This window comes from Phyllostomus discolor, chromosome 8, assembly GCF_004126475.2.
Source record: "Phyllostomus discolor isolate MPI-MPIP mPhyDis1 chromosome 8, mPhyDis1.pri.v3, whole genome shotgun sequence".
Classification (NCBI taxonomy): domain Eukaryota; kingdom Metazoa; phylum Chordata; class Mammalia; order Chiroptera; family Phyllostomidae; genus Phyllostomus; species Phyllostomus discolor.
Genome location: NC_040910.2, coordinates 80,729,485 through 80,753,899, shown reverse-complemented (window position 1 = coordinate 80,753,899; position 24,415 = coordinate 80,729,485). Strand labels below are relative to the sequence as shown.

Sequence of the window (24,415 nt, the reverse complement as noted above, 5' to 3'; positions counted from 1 at the left end):
CTAAACGTCAACAAAGTAAAAAAGGAAAGCAGGAGCATGCTGACGCCGAGCATGGTGACAGAAAGGAGGCTATCTTCTAGGGGTGAAAGGGGCCAGACTGGAAATGAAACTGGGTAGAGCCCCTCTTTTGCACAAATTAAAAATTTGAGATTGCACACTGGAATAAATAAGGATAAGAGACAGCACTCCTTGAATCAAGTATCACATATAAATACTTAGAGGAAATTAAAATAATTTAGTGTCTTTTTAAAAAGAAATTAACTAGGCAACTACTTCTTCATACTCAACATACAGGTCAAATATTTTCTCACAACACAAGAAAGCGTCTACTGCAGGGTTAGTGAAAATTCATCCCTCACTACCTTGGCTGTTAAACTTGCTCCCTCAGAATGACACCATCCAGTGACAGACAGCTCATGAACAAACAGAAGTAGTTCCTTTCCAAACTTAACAATGTTTAAAAATGATAGGTTAAGACAGGTTTTGAGTTAAAATTTTAAAGGTTATTTTTGACCAAAGACATTTTTGTTTTTTATCCATGGGTATTATGATCCACATGCTTAATTTAGGGATTTTAAACATTTATAGTATTTTTGCTTTCTTTGCTAAAGTATGTTATGCTTTACAGTACAACTCTTTAAAAAAGCTTTTTTTTTTTTGGTTCTAAGTTACGAGTCCCGTGCAGTTAAGAACTGGGTCTTAATAATCAGTGTTCTGTTTCAGTGACCAGGGGAAAAGCAGGACACGATTTAATACTTATTGTTTGCTTCTACTATAACACACACTATGCTGGGCACTTTACATTTATTTAATCCCATAATAAATATATAAATTAGAAATTATGACCTCAATTTTTCAGATGAGGGAAGAAGCTAGGTGACTTGGCCAAAGAAATTTTTATTCAGACTGACTCATACTCTTTGCTTAGTTATTTAAAAAATAATTCCAAAATTTATTTTTCCACTTAGAAGTACCTACTTAGTAGATAATCAAAGAGTTGTGGACTTGAACTCAAAAATCATTTAACAAAGTATTTGGTCAAAAAAAGTTAATTATATTTTTACCTAGCCTTTGCCTAAATCATGTTAGAGAAACGAACATCAACTACCTACTGTGTGTGAGATAGTTGTAGCTGTTATCTTATTTAATCCTCCCAACAATTCAGTAAGAAAAATGTTCCTCCAGAGGAGGAAATGGTGCTTCAAAAGTGCAGCAACTTGCTGAAGGTCATATGTAAACAGAATAAACACCTCACTCACTTCTTACTCAAGAAATCTCACTATGAGTAATTACCCAACTGACCGTTTTGCAGAATATACGATTCACTTGCTCTCTAAGGCTCTACTCTAAATATTTAAATTATATACCTAATCATATTACTAGAGAGCCTCAAGTGTTTACTTACAAACATTAATTTAAAGCACTCAAATCATATAGTTCCAAATCGTGTTTCAAAATAAGTTCTGTTAAAGTCAGTCTTAGTCATTTTGTGGCTTATCGCACTTCCGGAACCAACTATTGATAAACTTCCTCTTTTTCAACAGAAACCATTTCAGTTTGCTAGAGGACCATTTTAAATCTAAATTGAACCATCCCTTTTGCTTTCTTAGCCAAATCACCAAAATGTCCAGTTAGAACAAGAATTTAGCATCCTGCCAAAGAAGTTAACAGCTGAGGTAAGAAAACTTTCACACAGGCAATCTGGCTTGATCTTTGTTTTATTTAAAATATATATTTACAACTAAAATGATATTAATGTTTTAAACTTAAACTCTGGTAGTCTAAAGATGTCTGTAACAGATTTTGTGATTTTTGTTGCATGGAATTAAAAAATACTCAATGCTGAGCTTGGCTTGGAGAAAAAATTTCACTTAAGTTTGTATAGTATAAAATTTCACCTTGGTTTGTTAAGCTTAGTTCCATAATTAAAAGAAATAAACTACGGCCATGGCTGATAAAGCTAAGGGCTAGGAATTACACTAGAATCCATGAGATATACTGAGCTTACAACCCCAAAATACCAGTGTCAAAAATTTTGATTTGCTTCCTATAGTTTTCCTGTACATGATATAATCCATAGATTTAAATTATCTTTATTTTTAAATCCCCTTTAAGTTTCCATAGTAAGATTGGTCACCTTCACTTAATTTAAAAGGAAGCCAATGGAGATTAGATGAAGTACTTGATTACCATCATTATATATGCTTTATTTTTTATACAAATAGAATTTTATATTTAAGTAATAGTGATGACATAAAAATATTATCGCTCATTTTAAAGTTCATTAAGACAAAACTGTTATGATAAAATGTAGGCATATATATTCATATCATCTACATATTTATGTCACATTATCTGAGCCTTTAGTAAATAGTATGAAATAGATACAGAAAAAAAACACCCAGAGTAAATAACAGGAAATTACTAATAGGCATAAAAGGTGTCTACTCAGTGAATAAACTGGAAATTACAAAGTAAATATCTTCAAAATAAAAATTACAAAGTGTTTACATAGATTTATAACATCATGGAATAATAAATTCACAATGGACGATAGTCTATATCAATATTTCATAAATACTTATGACTTTCCCTTATATAAGTCCACTTTGGATTTCTTCTACATAACTACTAGAGAAGTTAGAAAATATTAGACAAGACTTGGCTATGTACTTTTAAAGGGTCAGTCCTAAATTTAGAGTTTAACAGTACTTGAGTTTTTCAACTAATTCCAATACAATTCTACTTAGAAGAAAATGATGAATTCTGTGTAAGTTTGAATTTGTTAAATAAGTCTACTCCTTTTTTAATGTCCAATTTTTAAAAATCACATCAAATGTGACAGCTTATAGGCTAATCATTCAAAACTCCCATAACTATTTTTATGGAATCACAGGACTAAAACGGTTTTCTAGTAGTTCTTTTACTACCCTCTACAAGAGGCTACCTCCAAAAGTTACTTATATATCTGTTTCCAGAGAGTTCATATCTCCTTTATTCATAAAGCATTTCTATTTCATAATTTTACTATAAAAGCCAGTGCAGCCTGTGTGGAGTGACATGTCAGAGAGGGAAAGGGCTCTGGTACAAGAGTGACATGGTTTCTGTATTAGTGCCACTACTTAGAGCTGTGACACTCTGGCAAATTACCCAACTTCTCTGTTGTCTTAGTATCTTTTTCTGCAAGATGCAGACAACACCACCTTGCTCAGTAAAGTGGGATAATACTCAGGAAATGGTGGAAATTATTATTGATAAAATATGGCTATCAAATACTTATCATTATCATAGTTCAAGGTTACTTTCCCTGTTACTTTCCCTGTTTGTCTTCCTCAAGATCCAGGATAGCTGTTTTTTTTTTCCTGTTATGGCTTAACTTCACTAGTTCAAGATATGCTAGCACTAATTTTTAATCTGTTATATCTATATTATAACTTGTATCAAACTAACTGAAACTCAGATACTATTTCTGATACTGCTACCTACACTTGCCTTTTTGTCTAGGAATATGTTCTCCAAATCTCCCTGTTTCCCTGGAAAAGACAATGACATATTTCTTATTATGGCCAACTTAACAGCGTTAATTTTAAATGCTGCACCCTTTATGTACTTATGCATTATATTTACGAGTATATGTCTAATATATGGGACTTCTGCTTTACTGTAACTGCACTTTAACATGCTGAGTTAAAACAACTCACATTTTTTATTCTTTTAAAAAATTTAAAATTTTCAGGAAAAGCAAAGGACCAAAATCATAGATTTAAAACTCGAAGTGCCAACCTAAAATAATGAGCAAATTATTACTGTATGAAAATAGACATATTTGGGATTTGCCTGAGCAGCACACTAGAAAAAGGCTATATAGAATGTGCTTCACTTCCTTAGCATGATTAGGTGTGATTCTGGGTAGTGTGGGATCGGAGTGGGGAGAATCTTAAGGATATTTAGAGCAGACTGGGAGAGCCTGAAATGAAAGACGGGTGAGAGTTTAAGGTGGGTATCCAAGCCTTCGTCTTGGGAAGACAGCTGCTCTGCTGGCTCCCTGAACCACAAATACAGCGATGGAGAGCACCACTGTGTGGCTGTTCTTTCATCTACGATCTTTTCCCCCGACTTCTACTTTTGCCCACTTTAATGTTCTTCCCCAGCTTTTGCTAATTATATAACCACCACTTTTTCTTCAGCTTTTTACTTAACTTTTATTCTTTTCAATACTTTCTTTATTCAGTTATCTTTCCCTTTTCTATATATTTGCAGCTACTATAATTTTTGCCTTATTTTCCTCTTTTGTGTTATTTTATATTTCTTTGCATTCTCTTTTCTCTTCATCTTATCTGACATTTTCTCCTCCTTTTTATTCCCCTGCCCCATATGGCTCTTTCTACCTTCTATCTCTTCAGAAACAATGTGGATACTTTAGGTATACATGATTTCTTTATATTTATAATACAGGGTCTGGCACAAATAATACCCCCTTTTTACTATAAAAATCTTTTATTACAAAATCATAAGCACGTAATTCTGTAATATAACAATATCACACTCAAGCACACCATATGACACTTTAGGTGAAATGTTCAAATTGCTGGCCATCACGTGGGAGATATTCACGGACCCTACCAACCACACTCAATGGCGTTACTTCCACAGGACCCTGTACATACATTAAATAGCTTTCCACACTGGTAATAACACTGGCCTCGCTGTCTCTGAACTAGAAAAATGTCCATTTTTTCACTACTATACCCCCATTTATTCTTTTAAAAATCCTGCTAACTCTTTTCTGAATTGCTGTAGAATTCTACCTATCCCAGATTCAAGCATTCTGACGCAGCAGACCGCAGGAGGGTAGACAACTAATTAAAGCATGAAAAAGGGGGTAAGACAGGTAAAAAAATAGAATTTGGTTTTAATATGGTCACAAAGCTTAAATGATAAGTAAAAAATATCATGTACTGACATGAACTTATCAAACCTGATCTTACAAACTAAACTGGATTTATAATTATGTCCCTGTTTGGGCTCTTCCTTCCTGAATGCCACCATGCCCCCCCCCCTTTTTTTTATCTGACTGAGAAGAGGAACCATGTGGGTTTTTTTTTTTAATTTTAAGCAAAGTCATAAAAGAACATTTTTGGTTGCAGACAATTCATGGCCTGTATTTCTATTGCTCTGAATGGCATTTTTTAAAATCCAAAGGGCAACTCTGAAAAATACACTGGTTGATGAGGTCTTTTCTTGGTAGGTGGGATGGAAATCTCTAAGAATAGCAGGTAGGAACTGCATAAATGATAACCATCTACAAGTGATTCAAATCCCTGTATCTATGCCAAGAGTTTCTAATTTTTTCACTCTTAAACCTTTTGGAAAATGGATAAAATGTAGAATTTAATAACTTGAATCTCACCTTTTCTATTTACATTCTGAAAGAAGTATTAATATTGAAAAAGTGAAATGGAATGGAACGAACTTTACTGGATTCCTAACATATGTGGCACCTTGTTGTAAAAGAATCAAAATATAAAAACATAATGCAGTTTAGGGTAGAAGAAAGAGCATAAGCTTTGAAATCAGATGATCTTGGATACAACTGCCAGTTTGCCACTAACAAAGATACAACACTAGGGAAATTGCTTAACACATTTGAATGTCTCTTTATTTGTAAATTAAGAATTCTTCTATCTTTCACATAGTTATCTAAAGGTTAAATGAAATAAAGTGTGTAAAACACCTGGAATAGAACAGCACATAGTATGTTCTAGGTAAGTATTTTTCTTGGTTTCTTTCTGCCTTCTTCAAGGTTCTTTATAATCTTGGTTGAGGAAGTAAGGATAATAAAAAGAAACTGTGAAAAGTAATGAAAAATAAATACATTTAAGAAATTATAAGTATAAGTGAAGTATATACATGAAGAATTATCTATAAAGAACCATAAAGACAACAACAACTAGGGGAATTCAGGGAGTGACTAATTTCTCTGGGTGGCTAATCACAGAGAGCTTAGTGTCAGAAGGGGTCTTAAAGCTGAGGCCGGAAAGATAAGGACAGGTTCATACAGGCAGTCAGAGCAGGCAAAAGGATGAGTCTGGAAAAAAAAAAGCACACGCTCTAAGCAGGTGAAAAACAGCATAATTAGAAGTATTTGATCAGGAAATAAAAGTGTGTGTTAACAAGGTATGTAAGAGGTACATTTAGCTGAATGAGAAGTTTCAGTTAAGAGATATGCATTGGGACCAGTTTTCAAGCTGGAAGGAAGAAAATTCAGTTCAGAATTGTTGACAGCAATGGGGAACTCTCAAGGTTACTATGAAGTAACCTGATCGTAGGTGCTTTTAAGAAGATGAATTCATCAGCAGCATGAAGGACAGTTTAAAGAAGTATATTTAATATACATATTTTAAAGATTTTATTTATTTCTAGAGAGAGGGGGAGGGAGGGAGAAAGAGAGGGAGAGAAACATGGATGTGTGAGTGATACATCAATCAGTTGCCTCTCGTATACCCCCTACCAGGGAACATGGCCTGAAAACCAGGCATGCGCCCTGACTGGGAATTGAACCAACAACCCTTCAGTTCGCAGGCCGGCACTCAATCCACTGAGCCACACTAGCCACAGCTAAAGAAGAAATATTTTTAAATTTAGGCTTGAAGTATTAGAGAAAATAGACTGTGTAAGATTAAAAAAATCACACTTTTTTCCTACAAAAATAGGGTAATCTGTCATTATTGTGTACCAAGTAGCAGAAGAGTAAGCAAAGAAAACTCATACACTAAAAATCTATTTGCAAAAGGTGAGGGAGTTCCTCTTCTCCTTTTATTGTACCTTGCACAGAACATCAAGTCTCTCTCTGACTGGCCTACGAGTCATAGAAAAACCATAGTTTCTAAGCACATACACCAGGATCTAACACTGGGATTTTCCTTTCCCTATGGTCGAAAAATATCTGAGCAGTTACCACTGTTTAATGATATGTGAAGCAAGAATATTACACACAGGGCTGAAAACTGTATTAGTATGGCTCCTTACTTTAGAGATAAGACAATTGAGAACAGGAGAGATTAAGTGACTAGTTCTCGTGGTTAGATAGGAAATTAGGTGATGGAAGTAGAACTGGAGCTTAACTAATTCTTCGTGTTTGAGCATCTACCATATCCCACTAAAAGTCCGAGCTGCCTAACTTAGACACACACATGCCTTCTGTTCCCATGCCTGTCTGTTGTCCCCTTTGCTGGAGCATTTTATTTGCTTAATTACAGACCTTCCAAGATTCAGTTCAAGCTGAGAAACTTTCCCTAAAGCCCTCCCAGACTAGATTAGTTCCTCTGTGTATCTCCTGCATACTTATGAGCAAACTCATCAATTTATTATCATTATTACTAGTTTGTTTCTACAACTGGAATCCTTTTTTTTTTTTCTTTTTTTTTTTTTGGTATCTTCTAAACCTAGAACAGGGCCTGACACAAATGAATAAATGAAGTAGATGATGGTCAAGCAGCAGGAGGACTACTTGACCATCTGGTAAGACAGACCCATACAGATTAGAAGCTTACTTTAGGATTTTGTGCTGCAGACTCTGAGTTGAAGAGAATCCTTTAAAAATATGAGGTCCTAACATAAAGACATAGTACTAAACACCAATAATATTGCAAAGGTCACTTATACAACAGACTGTATATAAGAAATGTATATAGGCAGTACTATTAAAAATAGAGAAGTTGGGAGAAGAGTTGGTTTTGAGACAAAGACGAAGTCTGTTATTTTTGTTTTAATCCTCATCTGAGGACATGCTTATTGATTTTAGAGAGGTAGAGAGGGAAGAGAAACACTGATGTGAGAAACATCAATCGGTTGCATCTCATACACACTCTAACTGGGGACTAAACCTGCAACCTAGGCATGTGCCCTGACTGGGAATCGAACTCACAGTCTTTCAGTTTATGGGATGATGCTCCAACCAACTGAGCCAAACTGGCCAGGGCTGAATTCTGTTTTAAATGCAGAGTTTGTTGATAGTAGGATGTATACATGGAAATATCTACCAAGAAGTCATACAAATAGAACTAGAATTAAGGAGATTTGGGCTGGATGTATAGGTTTGGGAGCTTTGGCATAAAGGTGAGAACTGGAATCTTACAGATTCAGGATCAAAGAAAAATAGATAAGATGAGGACTAAATAACAAGTACCAATATTTAGGAGGCAAGAGAAAAACAGAAGCTAGTGAGATTAACAAGAAAGGAAGACTATTACAAAGAACTCCTTGAGTAGTAAGTAGTGAAGGAATAGTCAGTAGTGTCAAATATGGTCAAGAGGGGGAAAAGAGAGAAAGGAAATATCTTTGAATAAAATAATAGATGGTTTCTGGTGTCCTTCAAGGCAGGAGGATTAATATACTTCAAGTCCGAAAGAGGGAAAAAGTAGAGAGTACATGGAACTGGCACACAGAGCCTATGTATTTGAGAAGTATGGCTGTGAAATGAAGGACTGTAATGTAATAAAGCTGGAGGGGCAGCAGGGCCAAGTACAGATCTTCGGAAAGAGTCAAGAGAAAGCACTGTAATAAGATTCAAATGTTGTATGGTAAGTTACAGTATATTCAAGAGTCGTTTACAACACTAGCTTTTAGTATATCAAGTCTAAATTAGAGATAGCAAATACTTATCAGGTACCTATTTACTTTATGCCAGACACCAAATGAGACCTAACTGTCTTTTTTTTTTTTTCATTATAAAACCAATGGTAAAAAGGAAACCATCTGAGATGGATCCCAAATATTTCATCTTAATCTTGTTTTGTGGACACCTGAACAATACATTTTTCTCACCGATAAAAGCAATTACAACAGAGAAGCAACCACAGTCTACTTTACTGAGCTCATCAGTGTCCTATGTCTTGGCTAACTCTCAAAACCCAACAGGGAATCCTCTGGGTCAACCAACGCCAACTGCCAAAGTTTCTGCTGGACAACCAACAGCAGTTACCTCTTCTGGAAAAGCAGCAGCACAAACTTCTGCTGGACACACACCTGCCTATAACACCACCAGGCAACCAACGTCAGTGGCCAATACCTCCTCCCAGCAAACAGCACAACCTGTGCTCACTTCTAGCAAACAACTATCAACATTTGCCCATACTTCTACCAGGCACCCGCAACCACTTGCCTCTACTTCCATTCAACAACCACCATCTGTCCATACTTCTTCTAGAAAACCAGTACCACCGACTATGAAAACTCCATCCATACAAGCAACACCACCAGCTGACGAAAGGCCACCTGGGATTACACCAGGATTCATCACAGGAGATATCAGCATCACACAAACCCCACATAAAACTGATCACAATTACATAGCTGCCATAATAGTCGGTGTATTTCTGGTTTCTATGTTGGTAGCTACAATCATGATGGTACTATGCAAATGCCTGAGAAAACCAGTTTTAAATGATCGAAATTGGGCGGGCAGGTCTCCATTTGCTGATGGTGAAACCCCTGATATGTGTATGGATAACATCAGAGAAAATGAAGCACCCACAAAACGTACATCAATTATTTCACTTATGACCTGGAGACCAAACAAAAACACACTTTTAGCAGATGACTTAGAAATTAAGTTGTTTGAATCCAGTGAGAACATTGAAGATTCCAACAACTCCCAAACAGAGAAAACAAAAGATCAAGTAAACGGTACATCAGAGGAGAGTGCTGGTGGATCAACAATTGGCACTGCTATTTCTTCTTCAGATGACGCAGATCTGCCTCCACCACCTCCTCAACTTCTTGATTTGGAAGGAGAGGAGAGAAACCAGTCTGACAAACCCGCAATGACAATTTTATCTCCTATCCCCAACGATTCCACCAGTCTCCCCCCATCTCTGGGCTGTGTCGATCAGATCTGTGAAGAACATAATTCTGAGTTCAAAGAGTCATTTCCACCTCCCCCTGACTCACTTAACTTGCCCCTACCACCGGAAGATGTTATGAAAACCTTGGAAGATTCCAACAATGAGATCCAATGTCAGGAGATCTCAATTCTTCCTAATGCTGATCAAGATCTCAGTGAACCCCTGCCACCCCCACCTGAAGAACTGTTATAGATATTACCGCTTGCTTTTTAGCTGATTTCCAATCCTTTTCAAAGGACTCTCTTTTGTTTGTCTTCATATGATGAAATATACTAAATGGCAGCTGGTAGCCAATTTTTATTTTTATTCAGGAGCTATCTGAAATCTGCTCAAAGCCCATGTACATGGTGAAACTAATTTTTTAAAAATATATATAACAATGATTTACTGGCTATAGCATCTAACTTTAATGTAGAGTGTATTTTACATATGTGGATGGTATGCATATGTGTCAATAACTTAACCATTTTGGAAAGAATCTAAGTATACTTAGTATCGCTCCATAGATTCCCATCCCCCCGGAAAGCTATGTTAACAAGTTACCTTGAATAAATAAAATTTTATTTTTCCATTTCAAAGTTTGAGGTGGAGGAAATGAAAAACTAAATACATACTCCAAGTTTTATTTATTTATTTTTAAAAGATTTTATTTATCTTTTTAGAGATACTGGAAGGGAGAAAAAGAGAGAGAGAGAGAGAGAGAGAAACATCAATGTGTGGTTGCTTCTCACACAGCACCAACTGAGGATCTAGCTGACAACCCAGGCATGTGCCCTGACTGGGAATTGAACTGGTGACTCCCTAGTCCACAGGCTGGCACTCAATCCACTGAGCCACACTAGCCAAGGTCATACTCCAAGTTTTAAACCAAACTCCCAGTTTTAAATTAATACCTTTAATGAATGTTCTAAATTCATAGGGATGAGTGATTAAAATGCATGTTTGTAAATAGGGACATGCATTTTATAAAAGGGAATAGAGAAACTTCCTTTTAGTTTCCACTGGAAGTAGTAAAGCAAACATATTAAAATATCAGAGTTGGGGGTTGGGTTGGAGACATTTATTCTGAAAAAAACATGAGCAAGCACCATAAAATGGAGAGATTTTCCTGTCTTATTAGAGGAGTGAAAGTTTTGAAACTAGCCTCTTTATACACCTTAAGGACCCAAACAAAATGAAATCTTACAAAGGAAAATTAAAAACAAAACAAACAAACAAACAAAGAAACACCCTCCTATGGCTTCATTTCAAATTTGGATGACTTCTCTAAGAAAAACAGATTGTACTGAAATGCAGATGGTTCTCAACTTTCATGAAACTCACACTTTACATTTAAATACTAGGAATTCTTTAACTACCTTATGCAGAATCTCATCCTTTTTTTTTTTAATTGATTTGAGAGAGACAGAGAAACACTGATTTGTTGTTCCACTTATTTATGCACTCACTGGTTGGTTCCTGTGTGTGTCCTGGCTGGGGATCGAACCCACAACCTTGGCATATTGGGGACGATGCTCTAACCAACTGAACTACCTGGCCAGGGCCCAGAATTTAATCTTTTATCCATTACCTGACAGGTGATAAATCTGAGTTATCAGAGTAGGGACGCACTGCTCTTTGTCAAAGTCAAGTGTCGAGTGCTCGGTGGCCTGTGCTGTGGGGCTGTTGGAGTGTGCCTGCAGAAGGGCCCCTCTGCCCCACAAGCCCGAGTTCTTCCTCCTTCCCTAACTCCTTCCCTTCCACCCTAACTCCTATGGGGGACAGTCACTCAGGATGAAGTGTGGGGCCTTATTGGTGAAGGTGGAACCTCTTGTAGTTCTGGGGTTTTTCTGAAGAAAACATATTATTTATTTGTAGTATGGTGTTCAAAAAACTAAGTTCCATCTTCAATAAAAACTAGCAGGCTTTTGAACATTAAATTTTTATATATAATGTTTCTCTTTAAGTCTTTTAAACCATCCCTTACTGAGCATTAAAACTATTTATCTGCACAAATACTTCCTTGAGCTGCTTCTTTTTCCTGAATAAGCATAATGTTTACTATCATACTATTTTGGTTCTCCTCTGTCTTCCACATTAAAAAGTTTCTTCCATGTGTTTTTTAAACTTTGCACTTTTAAGATACTTTACCTAGCAGCAATCAGGAGTTTAAGAATTTCCTATTATTCTTTTGAATTTTAAGTATTCTTGTTACAGTAAGACATGTTTTTATATTTGGTTGACTTAAACTTGCTTTAGATCATCATAATCTTTCTCATTTTATGTATAAAATTGTTCCCTAACAGGCTCTTTCTACACTTTTGCCCTTCTTTTTTGTCAACTTCTTTCCTGACCTCTTGAAGGATGGGTATGGGAAAATATAAGGAAATACCAAGGCTCATAAATAAATTAAGAACTGCCAATCTGGTCAGTCTTGACTGATTTCTTCAAACACTACAGACAGCTATTCTCCTTCTGTCCTTCGTACAATAAAACAGACTATTGTTAGCAGCTGGTTTTTGTTGTTTTTTGTTGTTGTTGTTGTTGTTGCTTCTTAAGAAATTCTCTGCCAAGGGGAAAATAATTCCTATTTACTGCATGCAATTTTTCCCAACTGAGGTCAGTGGAAGCAGAGCAGCCAAACAGTGGCTATTCTTGCTTAATCAGCAGCAGAAAAAATAAGCAAGCTAATAAAAGAAATATAGGAAAGAAAAAAATTTTTGGAACAAAGAAAAACTTACAGGAACGATTAAAGTAAAGAACCAGGATCCAGAAGATAAAGTTTGTTTCATGACTATGGCAAAAGGACAAGGCACAGGGTAATTAAAAGCAGGCCGAATCACATAACACATCCCAGTGGTGCTCTCACCAGATCAGCATTAACCAGATTCAGAAACAACCCCAACAACCAACCAGCTGAACCCCTTTTATTTGTTAACCGCTGAAAAAACAGGCCCAGAGAGAGTAAGTGACCCGTTCAGAAGTGGCATCAAAAGCCGGGTTGGGCCTTGGCTGGGTGCCCAGTGGTTTGGACCATCGGCCCAGTGGTTTGGAGCAACCAAAAGATTGCAGGTTTGATCCCCAGTTGGAGCACATACAGGAGGCAAATGACTGATATTTCTCTCTCCAAAATCAATAAACATGCCCTGGGGTGAGGATTAAAAAAAAAAAAAAGGCTGCATTTGTTCCCTGACTCCTCATTCAGCACTCTTTTCACTAATAATTAGACCAAAGAACCCCTACTTCATTTGTTGCAACAAACATGCATCACATATGTATTCTATTTAGTGTAGGTAGTGGGGATACAATGAATTACATGAGGGTGGCCTGTAATTGTTGTTATCACCTAGTCCTGATAAAAAAGTCAAGTAGTGAAATATGTGGGTACCTGTAACTAAAACACTGTGGTACTGGTGGGTCATTAGACAAATCAATGGAACAGACGGAAAGCCCCCAAACAGACTCCAATCTCAAATCAGTGGGGAAAAGTATTGGGACAACTGAATATATATTTGAAAAAAATAAAACTGGATCTATATGTCATGCTACATTGGAATAAACACCAAATGACTGGAAATCTAAATATTAAAAATGAAATTATCTAAGTAATAGGTGAAAATATGAGTAGATTCCTTTTTAAAATGGAAGTGAGAAAATCCTTCCTGGCTGAGACTCAAAATCCAGAAGCAATCAAAAGAAAACTCCAATAATATAAAACTTTTAAATGGCAAAAACAAACACACAAAAAGTCACCATAATAAAGTCAAAACACAAATGACAAACAAAAAACCCCCACAACTTTAAGTTAAAGGGCCACTGTCTCTGAAATCAAAAAAGCCTCCTTAATACAGAGGAGGGTGGGAAAGACCCACAACACAATAGAAAACATTTTAAATACCCTTAAAAACTTATATAAAGATACACAACCTTCCTCATAATAAATGAGATGCGCTTAAAATTACACTGAGATACTATCATGTTTATTGACATAAATCCAAAGTTCAGCAACAAAGTCTACAGTGAGGCTCTACAGAACTAGACTACAAAATGGTATTGTCTATAGAGAGGAAGTGGGTAATAACCAGGAAAATTCCAAATTCATTCACCCTTTTACAGAGCAGTCCTACTTCTAGAAATCTTTTCAAAGAATCATGGAGCAAAAAATGAAATAACTTAGGAGCAAGAGGATTCACTGTGGCATTATTTATAATAGCGAAAGCCTGGAAACAACTCAGATGTCCATCATAGGGGCCTGGTTGAATAAACCATGGTGTACTCTCAAGGGCAGTACTATGCATCATAAAATGAATGAGAAAGATCCCTATGTACTGATATGAAATGACCTTCCAGATATATTATTAAAAACAAGATGTGTAACAGTACATTTAGTAGGCAACCTTTTATATAAGGGGATAAGAACATATAATATGTACATATTTGTGTATGTTTGCAAAAAGAAACACAGATCAGGAACAACCAAAAACAGTCACCAATAGGAGGAGTATGAGGGGAAGAGGATGGAGGGAATACAGAAGCAAGATTTCTCTGAATATACCACCTTGTTGCATAGTTTTGACTTAAGCAGTCCCTAAAAACTGATGAACTGAAATTAACCTAGCTTTACGTAAAGTTGATGATATAACAATATAGAGAAAACGACTACTTCATGTTGCATTAGAATACAGGATTGACTATACATCCTTGGTGAAATATATTCTAAGAACAAACAGAACTGCACAGAAATTTTTAATGTTATTCAGCAGTCTAAAATCTAATTGTAGCAATACTGGTATTATTTTGAAACTATTTTAGGATAATACAAACAAGTAATTATGTTAATGCTGTTAGAGGCCATTTATAGGAAATATGGGGAATAGAGAAACAAATCACTCTTCACAAGAAAGCAAACAGATAACTTCAGATGAGGAACATTCTAGAGAACAAATGAACTGAGTTTTGGCAACACAGAGAGAAAAGGGGTGAGGAGGTAGGAGAAGGAACTGATCCACTTGGAGCTTGACCAACAATTTCTACCTTGTCAGTTTTTCCATGCTTTTAAAATACTTTATTCAGTACTCTTAGCTGTTTTCAGCAGGAAGTTCAGTCTGAAGAACCAAATATATTACCAAAAGTAATTATAATACTTTTAGTCTCAAACAAGCACAACAAATGTTATCAACTTAAGAAATAAAGGTAATGTGATTGGGTTTCCAAACTGCTGACTGACATGGGACGGTTGTTCCCTGGCAGGTAATTTGTTACACCCCTCACAGCGCTGGCACAATATATCCTAGGGCGGTGTGTTTCACCATAGAGTATGCCAATGAATTTAGTACTTAGTCTAGTTTGTAACAGTTGCCTAAATACCTGTGATCCCTGACTCAACAGAAGACTTATCTAAAATGTCATGTGTCTGAATAATATCTAAAATAAGTTGTAACAAACACTTAAGCCGATAACAATTAGTTTTGGAGTAACAGTAATATACTATTATTTTATTTCACGAGAATTTCTAAAAGCATAAGATAAGGACAGTTTGTTACAATTCAAACATATTAAAATGTTCCTCTTTTTTTCTTTTTGAGAATTTTATAATAATCTTTGAATAAGAAGCAGCAATTTGGTATGTCCCCAAACTTAGAAATGAGAAACAGTGCCACTACTATTATGTTGGAATTTTTAAATTATATGTAGCAGAATCTAATCTCAATAAATCTAAACCCCTATTCATTTGAACCCATCAGTTAATGAAATAACATGTTCTTTCTTTCAAACAAAAGTACTGGCAAGGAAAATGGAACTGAATAACTACCTCCTCATGAGTTTCCTAAAACTAAAAGAAGAGATTTGAGTGTTTGGCAAACTGACTCTCCATCACATCCCTTGAAGACACATCCCTTGAAGAGTAATAATGTATAAGAGCTGAAACAGAAGAAATCTAAATGTCAAAACATTCCCCATTTCCACAACAACATTGCTGAATGGAGTATTTTTAACATATTACTTCTAAGCCCCAAGATTGATGACTGGTTTCTGAAATCCATAGAAAGAATCTTATTAAGAGTCCAAGGCTGAACCCTCAAAGTAAAGTGGGAATAAAGTACCTAATCAATAATAAATTTCTAACACTGCAGACTTTAAAAATGTAGATACTTTTCAAGGAACATTAGTTTTATACAAAAGGTGACTCCTAGATTATAGTTTGCTTTCTAAGAAAATAAACTTCAAGTTTTAATACTAAATTTAAATTCTAATTGGGGTAAAATAATGGCAAGTGTAATTCAGAGAAACACAAATGAATTAATAACTAGGTATAAAAGATCTTCCTTAAATGTCATATGCTAATAATTACTGTTTTTTTAATGGTAACTATTTGTAATGAACATGCCATAACTTTATTTGCTTTCTTTTCTAAGGTAAACTGACTATTCTGGAAATTAGACAAGTTTTAACAGATTATACAATCAGTCCACCAAAGAGCACAGCAGAAGCGATCATAAATCTGTTCTCATTTTCTTAAACTCATGACCAAAGTGTTGTCTTTTACATTATTTCACGTAATTTCAAAAGTATAAATAGCCTTTTTTTTTTAAGATTTTATTTATTTATTTTTAGAGAGGAAAGGGAGGGAGATAGAGAGAGAGAGAGAAACATCAATGTGTGGTTGCTGGGGGGTTATGGCCTGCAACCCAGGCATGTACCCTGGCTGGGAATTGAACCTGTGACACTTTGCTTCGCAGCCCGCACTCAATCCACTGAGCTATGCCAGCCAGGGCTTATAAATTGCTTTCTCATAAGAGAAAATGTATAACAGTCTGAAGAAATCACCTGAAATAGATGCCATTGTTTTTAAAACATAAAATCAAATAGATGGTCATTCATATAGTACCAAAGAGGTCTCTGAAGAAAATAATAGTCATGCTCACTCGCCAAAGTTTCAGAAAGAAAAAGAATCCTTAACCCCAAAGGTCATAAAATAAAACACATTTATTTTACCACATGAACTGATAGTTAAAAGATAGCATAAGATACTCATTTAAAAATGTAGCCTTGCTTGTGGTAGCCTGGGTCAAATGATCCTTTATATCAGAAAGATAAAGACAAAATAATCACATTTAGGTACTTCTTACCTCCCATAAAGGAAGAATAATATTTAAGTGACTGATAAATTTGAAAAGCTGATTATTCATAATAACCATCATGTTGGGGGAGTACATGGAAATCAAACAGATTGTATTGGGCTATTTTAAAAAGTGACATGATAACTGTACTATTTTTTTAGAAAAGAACATAAGGTAGGAGTTCAAAATAGTTAAACTAATATCTTAGAAAACTGTCCACGAGGAAGGTCAAATTCACTTTCAACATTTTTCAACATGTAAAAAAGATGCAGAGTAGAGAGAAACATTAAAACCTCCCCACAATTCTTCACGAAGCAAATGTTAAAATGTGGAACATAAGCTCAGACAAATACACAGAGATGAGTAAGGTCCAGATCTGCTGTGTGTGAGGCATTCCACCCTACAGCACATCTGACACGTGTAGGTATGCTTAAAGCCATAAATTTAGAAAAAAAATTTGGGTCCATTTTGTTGCGAGTGCACTTCTTGCAATAAATTTGAGTCAGCACCAATGAAAGCTCTGCAGTCCTCCGATGTGGTACTGATCAGGTGGTTGCAGAGCTTCGGCTCACAGCAACACAATGCAGCTGAGCAGGCAAGCACAGCCCACAGCCAGAAGCGGTTCCTACTCTCCAGAACAAGACGACCTTTAAGCTTAAGTTCCCCGGAGAAAATGAGATGCTGATGCTGATGCTGAAGACGACACTATGGTAAGATGTTATTTAAATCAGTAAAAGATTGACCTTGGAATTTTATCCCTTTTTCTTTCCTTCTTTTTCTTTCTGTGTTTTTTTTTTTTTTAAAGAAAAAGAACGTTAGGATTGAATATATTTTCAATAGCAAACGCATGCACCAGAAATTTGCTGCAGTGTCAGTGGAGAAATTTCTCTTCAATATCCATTCAGTTTGTAAATATACACATTGTTTTCTTTTAGAATCGGCACTGAAATATGCAGAAGAAAAATCACTTTATAAAATGTGAGGTTTGAAGGTATGGTGTTGGTTTGGATTTTGCAAGTGCCTTAAAATGTTTTGATAGGATATATTTATCCTAAAAACACAAAGATGAATTTCAAAGTATTGCTTTAATATCTAAATAAAATCTCACCCCCCCCACACACTATTACATTACTGCAGAGATTTAAAAAAAGGCATGACAGCCATTTTTCCCATCTGAGTAAAAAGAATATAAAAAACACTAATAGCTTAAGATTCCAACTCTTTATTTGTAGAGAATGCTATTTTATAATATTAAGGCTCTGAGACGATAAATAAGAGACTGTTTAAAAGAAGAGAGAAAATAAAGGAAAAAATGCAGGAGAGAGTAGGGGGAGAGAATCTCTACCACACAGCCCCAGTTGAAGGATTAAGCATTTGGACTATAAATGAAGGGGAGCTTTGTTAGTTTAATCACTGGAACAATTATAAAAGGACTCAACAACAACGAGGTTTATTGAAAATTTTGCCTAATGCTAACTGACCCATGCAGATGCCTAATTGTATTTGCATATTAAAAGAAGGGTATATCTGTTTGTTTCCAGGCTTTGATGGAATATCAGATACTGAAAATGTCTCCCAGCCTGTTCATCCTTCTGTTTCTCACACCTGGTATTTTATGCATTTGTCCTCTCCAATGTATATGCACAGAAAGGCACAGGCATGTGGACTGTTCAGGCAGAAACTTGACTACATTACCAGCTGGACTGCAAGAGAATATTATCCATTTAAATCTGTCTTATAACCACTTTACTGATCTGCATAACCAGTTAACCCAATACACTAATCTGAGGACCTTGGACATTTCAAACAACAGGCTTGAAAGCCTCCCTGCTCAATTACCTAGGTCCCTCTGGAATATGTCTGCTGCTAACAACAACATTAAACTGCTTGACAAATCTGATACTGCTTATCAGTGGAACCTAAAATATCTGGATGTTTCTAAGAATATGCTGGAAAAGGTTGTCCTCATTAAAAATACACTAAGAAGTCTTGAGGTTCTCAACCTAAGTAGTAACAAACTTTGGACAGTTCCAACCAACATGCCCTCCAAATTGCACACTGTGGACCTGTCTAATAATTCCTTGACACAAATCCTTCCAGGAACACTAATAAACCTGACACATCTCACACATCTTTACCTGCACAACAACAAGTTCACATTCATCCCAGATGAAGCTTTTGACCAACTCTTTCAGCTGCAAGAAATAACCCTTTACAATAACAGGTGGTCGTGTGACCACACACAAAACATTACTTACTTATTGAAGTGGATGATGCAAACAAAAGCCCACGTCATAGGGACTCCCTGTTCTAGCCAAATATCATCTCTGAAGGAACATAACATATATCCCACACCTTCCGGATTTACCTCAAGCTTGTTCACTGTAAGTGGGATGCAAACAGTGGACACCATTAACTCTCTGAGTGTGGTAACTCAATCCAAAGTGACCAAAATGCCCAAACAATATCGAACAAAGGAAACAACATTTGGCGCCACTCTAAGCAAAGACACCACCTTTACTAGCACTGACAAGGCTTTTGTGCCCTATGCAGAAGACACATCCACAGAAATGATCGATTCACATGAAGCAGCAGCTGCAACTCTAACTATTCATCTCCAAGATGGAATGGTTACAAACACAAGCCTCACTAGCTCAAAAAAATCATCCCCAACACCCATGACCCTAAGTATTACCAGTGGCATGCCAAATAATTTCTCTGAAATGCCTCAACAAAGCACAACCCTTAACTTACGGAGGGAAGAGACCGCCACAAATGCAAAGACTCGTTTACCTTCTGCGGCCAGTGCTTGGAAAGTAAATGCGTTGCTTCTCTTACTGTTCGGTGCTGTGGTCGTGCTGGCTGCCTGAGGGTCTGCATTGTCTGCAACTAATGAAAGAACTCCTCCCTGATGTACAGTTGGGAAACTATGCCCCCATCTAACCAGTGATTCAAATATATTAAGTATTCAAGAAAGCCAGTGTTACGTTTCTGATCTGATGTAAATGAAGTAATTTGTCTTAAATAAAAGAAGTGCACAATGTCTTGGTACTTGCTGCTATTTTACTGTCTTAAGTAAAACTAATGAATTTCTTTTTTTAAATGAAATGTTTTCTTTTTAAGGCTTCAATTTATTGCACAAGATATAAAGCATCTTAACTTTAATATGTATTTTATGTATGTTTACACTGTCAAACATCTGGGAAAAAATAAATGGTCTATGCTCATAATGGTGTCACTTGGCTTTCCAGTCATACCAACTTAATCGACTAACTCAGTGAGGCTTACAGTGACCTAACCATTTTTGTCCTAGGGTGCCTTGGTCAAGTCTTTATGGTAAATGAGATGTTGGAGGCATCCAAGGGTTTTGCCACTGGAGTAAAGCTGTGGTTGCCACCCCATGAATGATTATGCCATGTCGTTACTTTATACACAAGCCATAATTGTTTTAAATCTAGATGATGTCCTGCTTCTGAGGAACTCTTGGCTACTTTACAGATTATATAATGGACAAAAGCTCTTCAAAAAGCTAGAAGACACTAGGCTTTGCATTTTAATGAGGAAAGTTTAATGGCTTTGTTTTTTGCATTTAAGAAGGTATTAAAAACAATAAAAAGTTTAGGTTTAAAGTCATATAAAGGAACAGTTTTAGTGTATATTTAACAAATCATTTATTAATGGAAATTTAAATACTTACAAAATTAAAAGTCTTCTATGTGCAGGGGAGAAAAATTTATTTTTTACACATGAGAAATTAGAATCTGATTTACCTCAATTAAAAATGAGATTTAGTTTCAGAATAAAATCATGGGGACCTAACAAGCATGGGCAATACTGAGGGAGAGAGGGCAAGGAAAAGAAAAGCAGGAAGGAAAAAAGAATGGGACTCATTTTGAGCTACAACCAGATGATGAACCCAACAAAACAGACAACAGGACTAGGTCTGCGCATGAGACAAATCTTAATACTCCAAATCAAACTGCACTAGGAACCCAACTAGAAGAAAATCAAGAATTTTCTTCAAATATAAAAGTAAACCACCTTATGAATTAGATAAAAACATAAATAGTAGCCAATAGTCGGAAAAAGAAGAGCTGAAACAAGGCTAGATTAAAATGCGGGACAGTGTTTCAAAATGTGTGAGCCACAAATGAGGTGCTTAATTTGTGAGACGTAAGGAAGAACCTACTTCAAGCACTCCTAGAGTTGGGGAAAAGAATACAGAAAGAAAATTTTATGCTCCTTCCTAAGAAATTTTAAAATTAAGATAGACTTCTTTCCAGATTTGGGAACATTTCTATTGAGGGGGAGAGGGAAGGGAAGGGTAAGAAGAGCCTTCTAATGCACTTCTTTTTTCTTTTTAAATGCCAGGCTTATGGAAAAATTATTGTTAAACTTCAATAAAGCAATTCTTCTCCTATGCTGACTAGTGAAGTGGCTCTTGAACATTTTTCTGCCCCAGCAAACCTAACTGGCTCACTAGATTGGGGAATTTCACAATGAAGAAAAGGGGTTATTTGAAATAATCTGCTCAATGGTTTTAAAATGCATTACTTTTCCAAAGGAGCAAATCATTCTAACTTCCTCCCAATCACTGATCTACTATCTTCACTACTGATGATAGAGGCTAACTGCTTATTTTCTACTCTACCTCACACTAGTATTGTGTTTTTAAAAAAACATATGCTGATCCTAGATTACTCTATCCAGAAAAGCTTTCATTCAGAATCGAAGGGCAGATAAAGTGCTTCTCAGATAAGGTCAAGTTAAAGGAGTTAGTTCATCATCACCAAGCCCTTATTATATGAAATGTTAAAGGGATTTATCTAAGAAAGAGAAGATAAAAAATATGAACAGTAAAATGACAGCAACCTCAGAGTTATTAGCAATCACACCTAAAACAAAAACAAAAGCACTAAGCAAACAACTAGAACAGGAACAGAACCACAGAAATGGAGATCACATGGAGCGTCAGCAACAGGGGAGTGGGAGGGAGAGAGAGGGGGAAAAGGTACAGAGAATAAGTAGCATAGATGGTAGGTAGAAAATAGGGAGAAATGTAGAAGCCACAGAACTTACATGTATGACCCATGGACATGAACTAAAGTGGGGGAATGTGGGTGGGAGGGGGTGTACAGGGCAGAGGGGAATAAAGGGAGAAAATGGGACAGCTATAATAGCATAATCAATAAAACATATTAAAAAATATTCTGAGTTTCACAAAATGTTTCTCAGAGGTAATGTCTTTCATTCTGAATGTGTCAAAAATTCAATGTTGTCTTAGAAATACAATGGGGAAAAGTGACAAGAAAGTAAAATTATGGATTACAGCATTATCAGCACCTATGGACTATACCAATCTTACTGACATGTCTGCAAAGTACAGATGAAAAACTCACTAAATTTACAAGTACAACACATGTCAATTATAAGTCCTTAGAAGGAAGTATTAGCTAGCCTTAAAGTAATTAAACAATACTTCCTTCTAAGGAAATTGTATTCTTAGCATTATTAATGGAGGTGGGCTCATTATATGCCACTAAGACTAGAACTACTGTATTACTGAACTCCTTAAGTATTTTTAAATGCATTAGTCCTCAGCATCTATCCCTCAAGCTTCTAATATATATATATATATATATATATATATATATATATATCTCCATCCATCCAACCCTAACTAAGACTTCTGTTTTCCAAGTAACCTGTTCCTCACCAGTCAAGTGGATTCAAATAAGAACATAAACACAAAAGCAAATGCAGTAAGGGATGAAGCAGCAGTGAAGACTGCGCTGGTGTCAAAGGTTCTAGGCCTAAATCCTGCCTCTGCCACTTCTCAGCTGTATAACTCTGGACCAGTTACCACTGATCTATGATGCTCTACATCACAGATCTCTTGTCTATAATATGGGCTAGCAAGACTTACTTATTCATAGTGGTTTTATTCTGAGGATTAAATGGCATAATCATGTAATGTTGCTGCTGTTATTACTGGTGTATGTCCAAGCCCAGAGAACACTCAAACACTCTATCTATACCCAAAGGAATGAAAGGGTGTATTTGCTTCAGCCCTGTTCCTCTACCCTCTAGAATCCAGGTTGAGATACTAATGGAACGGGGACCCAGATGAAAGCCAGACAAATGCTCATATATCACAGTGGAATGGGATGTCTTCTGTAGCTGACTGAAAGGGTCACAAATATGTGCTATTCAATAACCTTCCATAACAATGCTCAGAAGCAATAAGCAAACTCCTTTAACACCGAAAGTGTCAAACAGAAGTCAACCTAAAATCTTTTGTAAGATTATTTCTTTTTAAGTCATTGTTTCAAATATTTTTTAAAATCCTCACCCAAGAATATGATTTGAGAGAGAGAGAGAAACATTGATGGGAGAAACAAACCAATTGGATGCCTCCCATATGTGCCTGACAGGGGACAGAACCTGCAACCTTTTGGGGTGCAGGACAAAACCTGAACCAGCCAAGCCCCCCGGCCAGGGCTCTTTTTGAAGCACATTTTAAGATCTAGGTAAGGTATGGTACCATGTATTTACAAACACTTTGCTTAAAAGTAAAACGTTGTATTTCCATTAAAATCAGGATCAAGCACCAATACCCATTATCATCAATTTTTTTAAAACATTAATTGGGAAATTTCAGAACACAAAAACAGGAACAGCAGATAAAATTACAGGAAAGTAAAAAACAAAATGGCTATTATTAACAGGTGATATAACTGTCCATCTAAAGAATTCCTCAAGAATGCCTTCAGAAGTATAACATGAAATAAATATCAAAATAAACATGGAACCAGTAAAAATTTTCTCATATGCTAGCAACAAGTAATTAGAAAATTGCAGGGGAAAGACACCATTCATAACAATAACAGTACACCAAAATTAACAATGCCAACAAATAATATTCACATGAAATGAATAGGACCAAATGAGGAAAAGGTAAAAAACATTAATGAGAGGTATAAACTTGATAGAAGTGATAAACAAAGGTCTCTCCATTTATTTACTCTTTCCCTAAATGAATATTTATTTAGCATCTGGAACACACCAGGCACCAAGGCTAGTAAGTGCAGGAGATACACCTCTACTGATATTGTAAAGATGTGATGATGCCCAGTATAATATGGGTTAAGCTAATTCTTACAAACATTCTAATCAGATTCTTTTTGGAACATAGTATTAAACTGGTAAGTTCATACAAAAAAAAAAATAAGCAGGCAAGAGTAGAAACAGGAAGAAATAGTAAAGCACCTTTCTTGAGAGGGGAACATATCACTGTAAATGTTAAGACAGAATGGCAGAGGCGTGAAAACAGAAAGGAAGATAACCCAGCATAGAAATGGCAGCACAACTGGAGCACAGTACACACAGGAACTCTCTGGACTCCATTTC

The 24,415-nt window shown here is 36.0% G+C and overlaps 3 protein-coding genes and 1 long non-coding RNA gene across 15 annotated transcripts in view; 3 read left to right on the top strand and 1 right to left on the bottom strand.

The window, feature by feature from the left end:
* NF1 (neurofibromin 1) overlaps nt 1-24,415 on the bottom strand; it is a 226,277-nt gene that overhangs the window by 51,788 nt on the left and 150,074 nt on the right. The gene's annotated exons all lie outside the window — the stretch shown is intronic.
* EVI2B (ecotropic viral integration site 2B) lies at nt 1,094-10,265 on the top strand. Of its 4 annotated transcripts, none has more exons than XM_036033387.1 (3): nt 1,094-1,676; nt 4,818-4,891; nt 8,740-10,265. In XM_036033387.1, the coding sequence occupies exon 3, from the start codon at nt 8,763-8,765 to the stop codon at nt 10,095-10,097; it is 1,335 nt and encodes a 444-aa protein (XP_035889280.1). In that variant the 5' UTR covers nt 1,094-1,676; nt 4,818-4,891; nt 8,740-8,762; the 3' UTR covers nt 10,098-10,265. The 4 variants fall into 4 exon arrangements, with proteins under 4 accessions (XP_035889280.1, XP_035889279.1, XP_028375247.1 ...); XM_036033386.1 differs by having other exon boundaries at nt 4,801-4,891; XM_028519446.2 differs by lacking the exon at nt 4,818-4,891 and having other exon boundaries at nt 8,750-10,265.
* LOC118502135 lies at nt 1,683-13,501 on the top strand. Its single transcript, XR_004904816.1, has 3 exons — nt 1,683-4,659; nt 6,178-6,181; nt 13,491-13,501. It is a non-coding gene; the product is annotated as an uncharacterized LOC118502135 (long non-coding RNA).
* OMG (oligodendrocyte myelin glycoprotein) lies at nt 16,669-21,676 on the top strand. Its single transcript, XM_028519447.2, has 2 exons — nt 16,669-17,715; nt 18,547-21,676. The coding sequence occupies exons 1-2, from the start codon at nt 17,713-17,715 to the stop codon at nt 19,873-19,875; spliced, it is 1,332 nt and encodes a 443-aa protein (XP_028375248.1). The 5' UTR covers nt 16,669-17,712; the 3' UTR covers nt 19,876-21,676.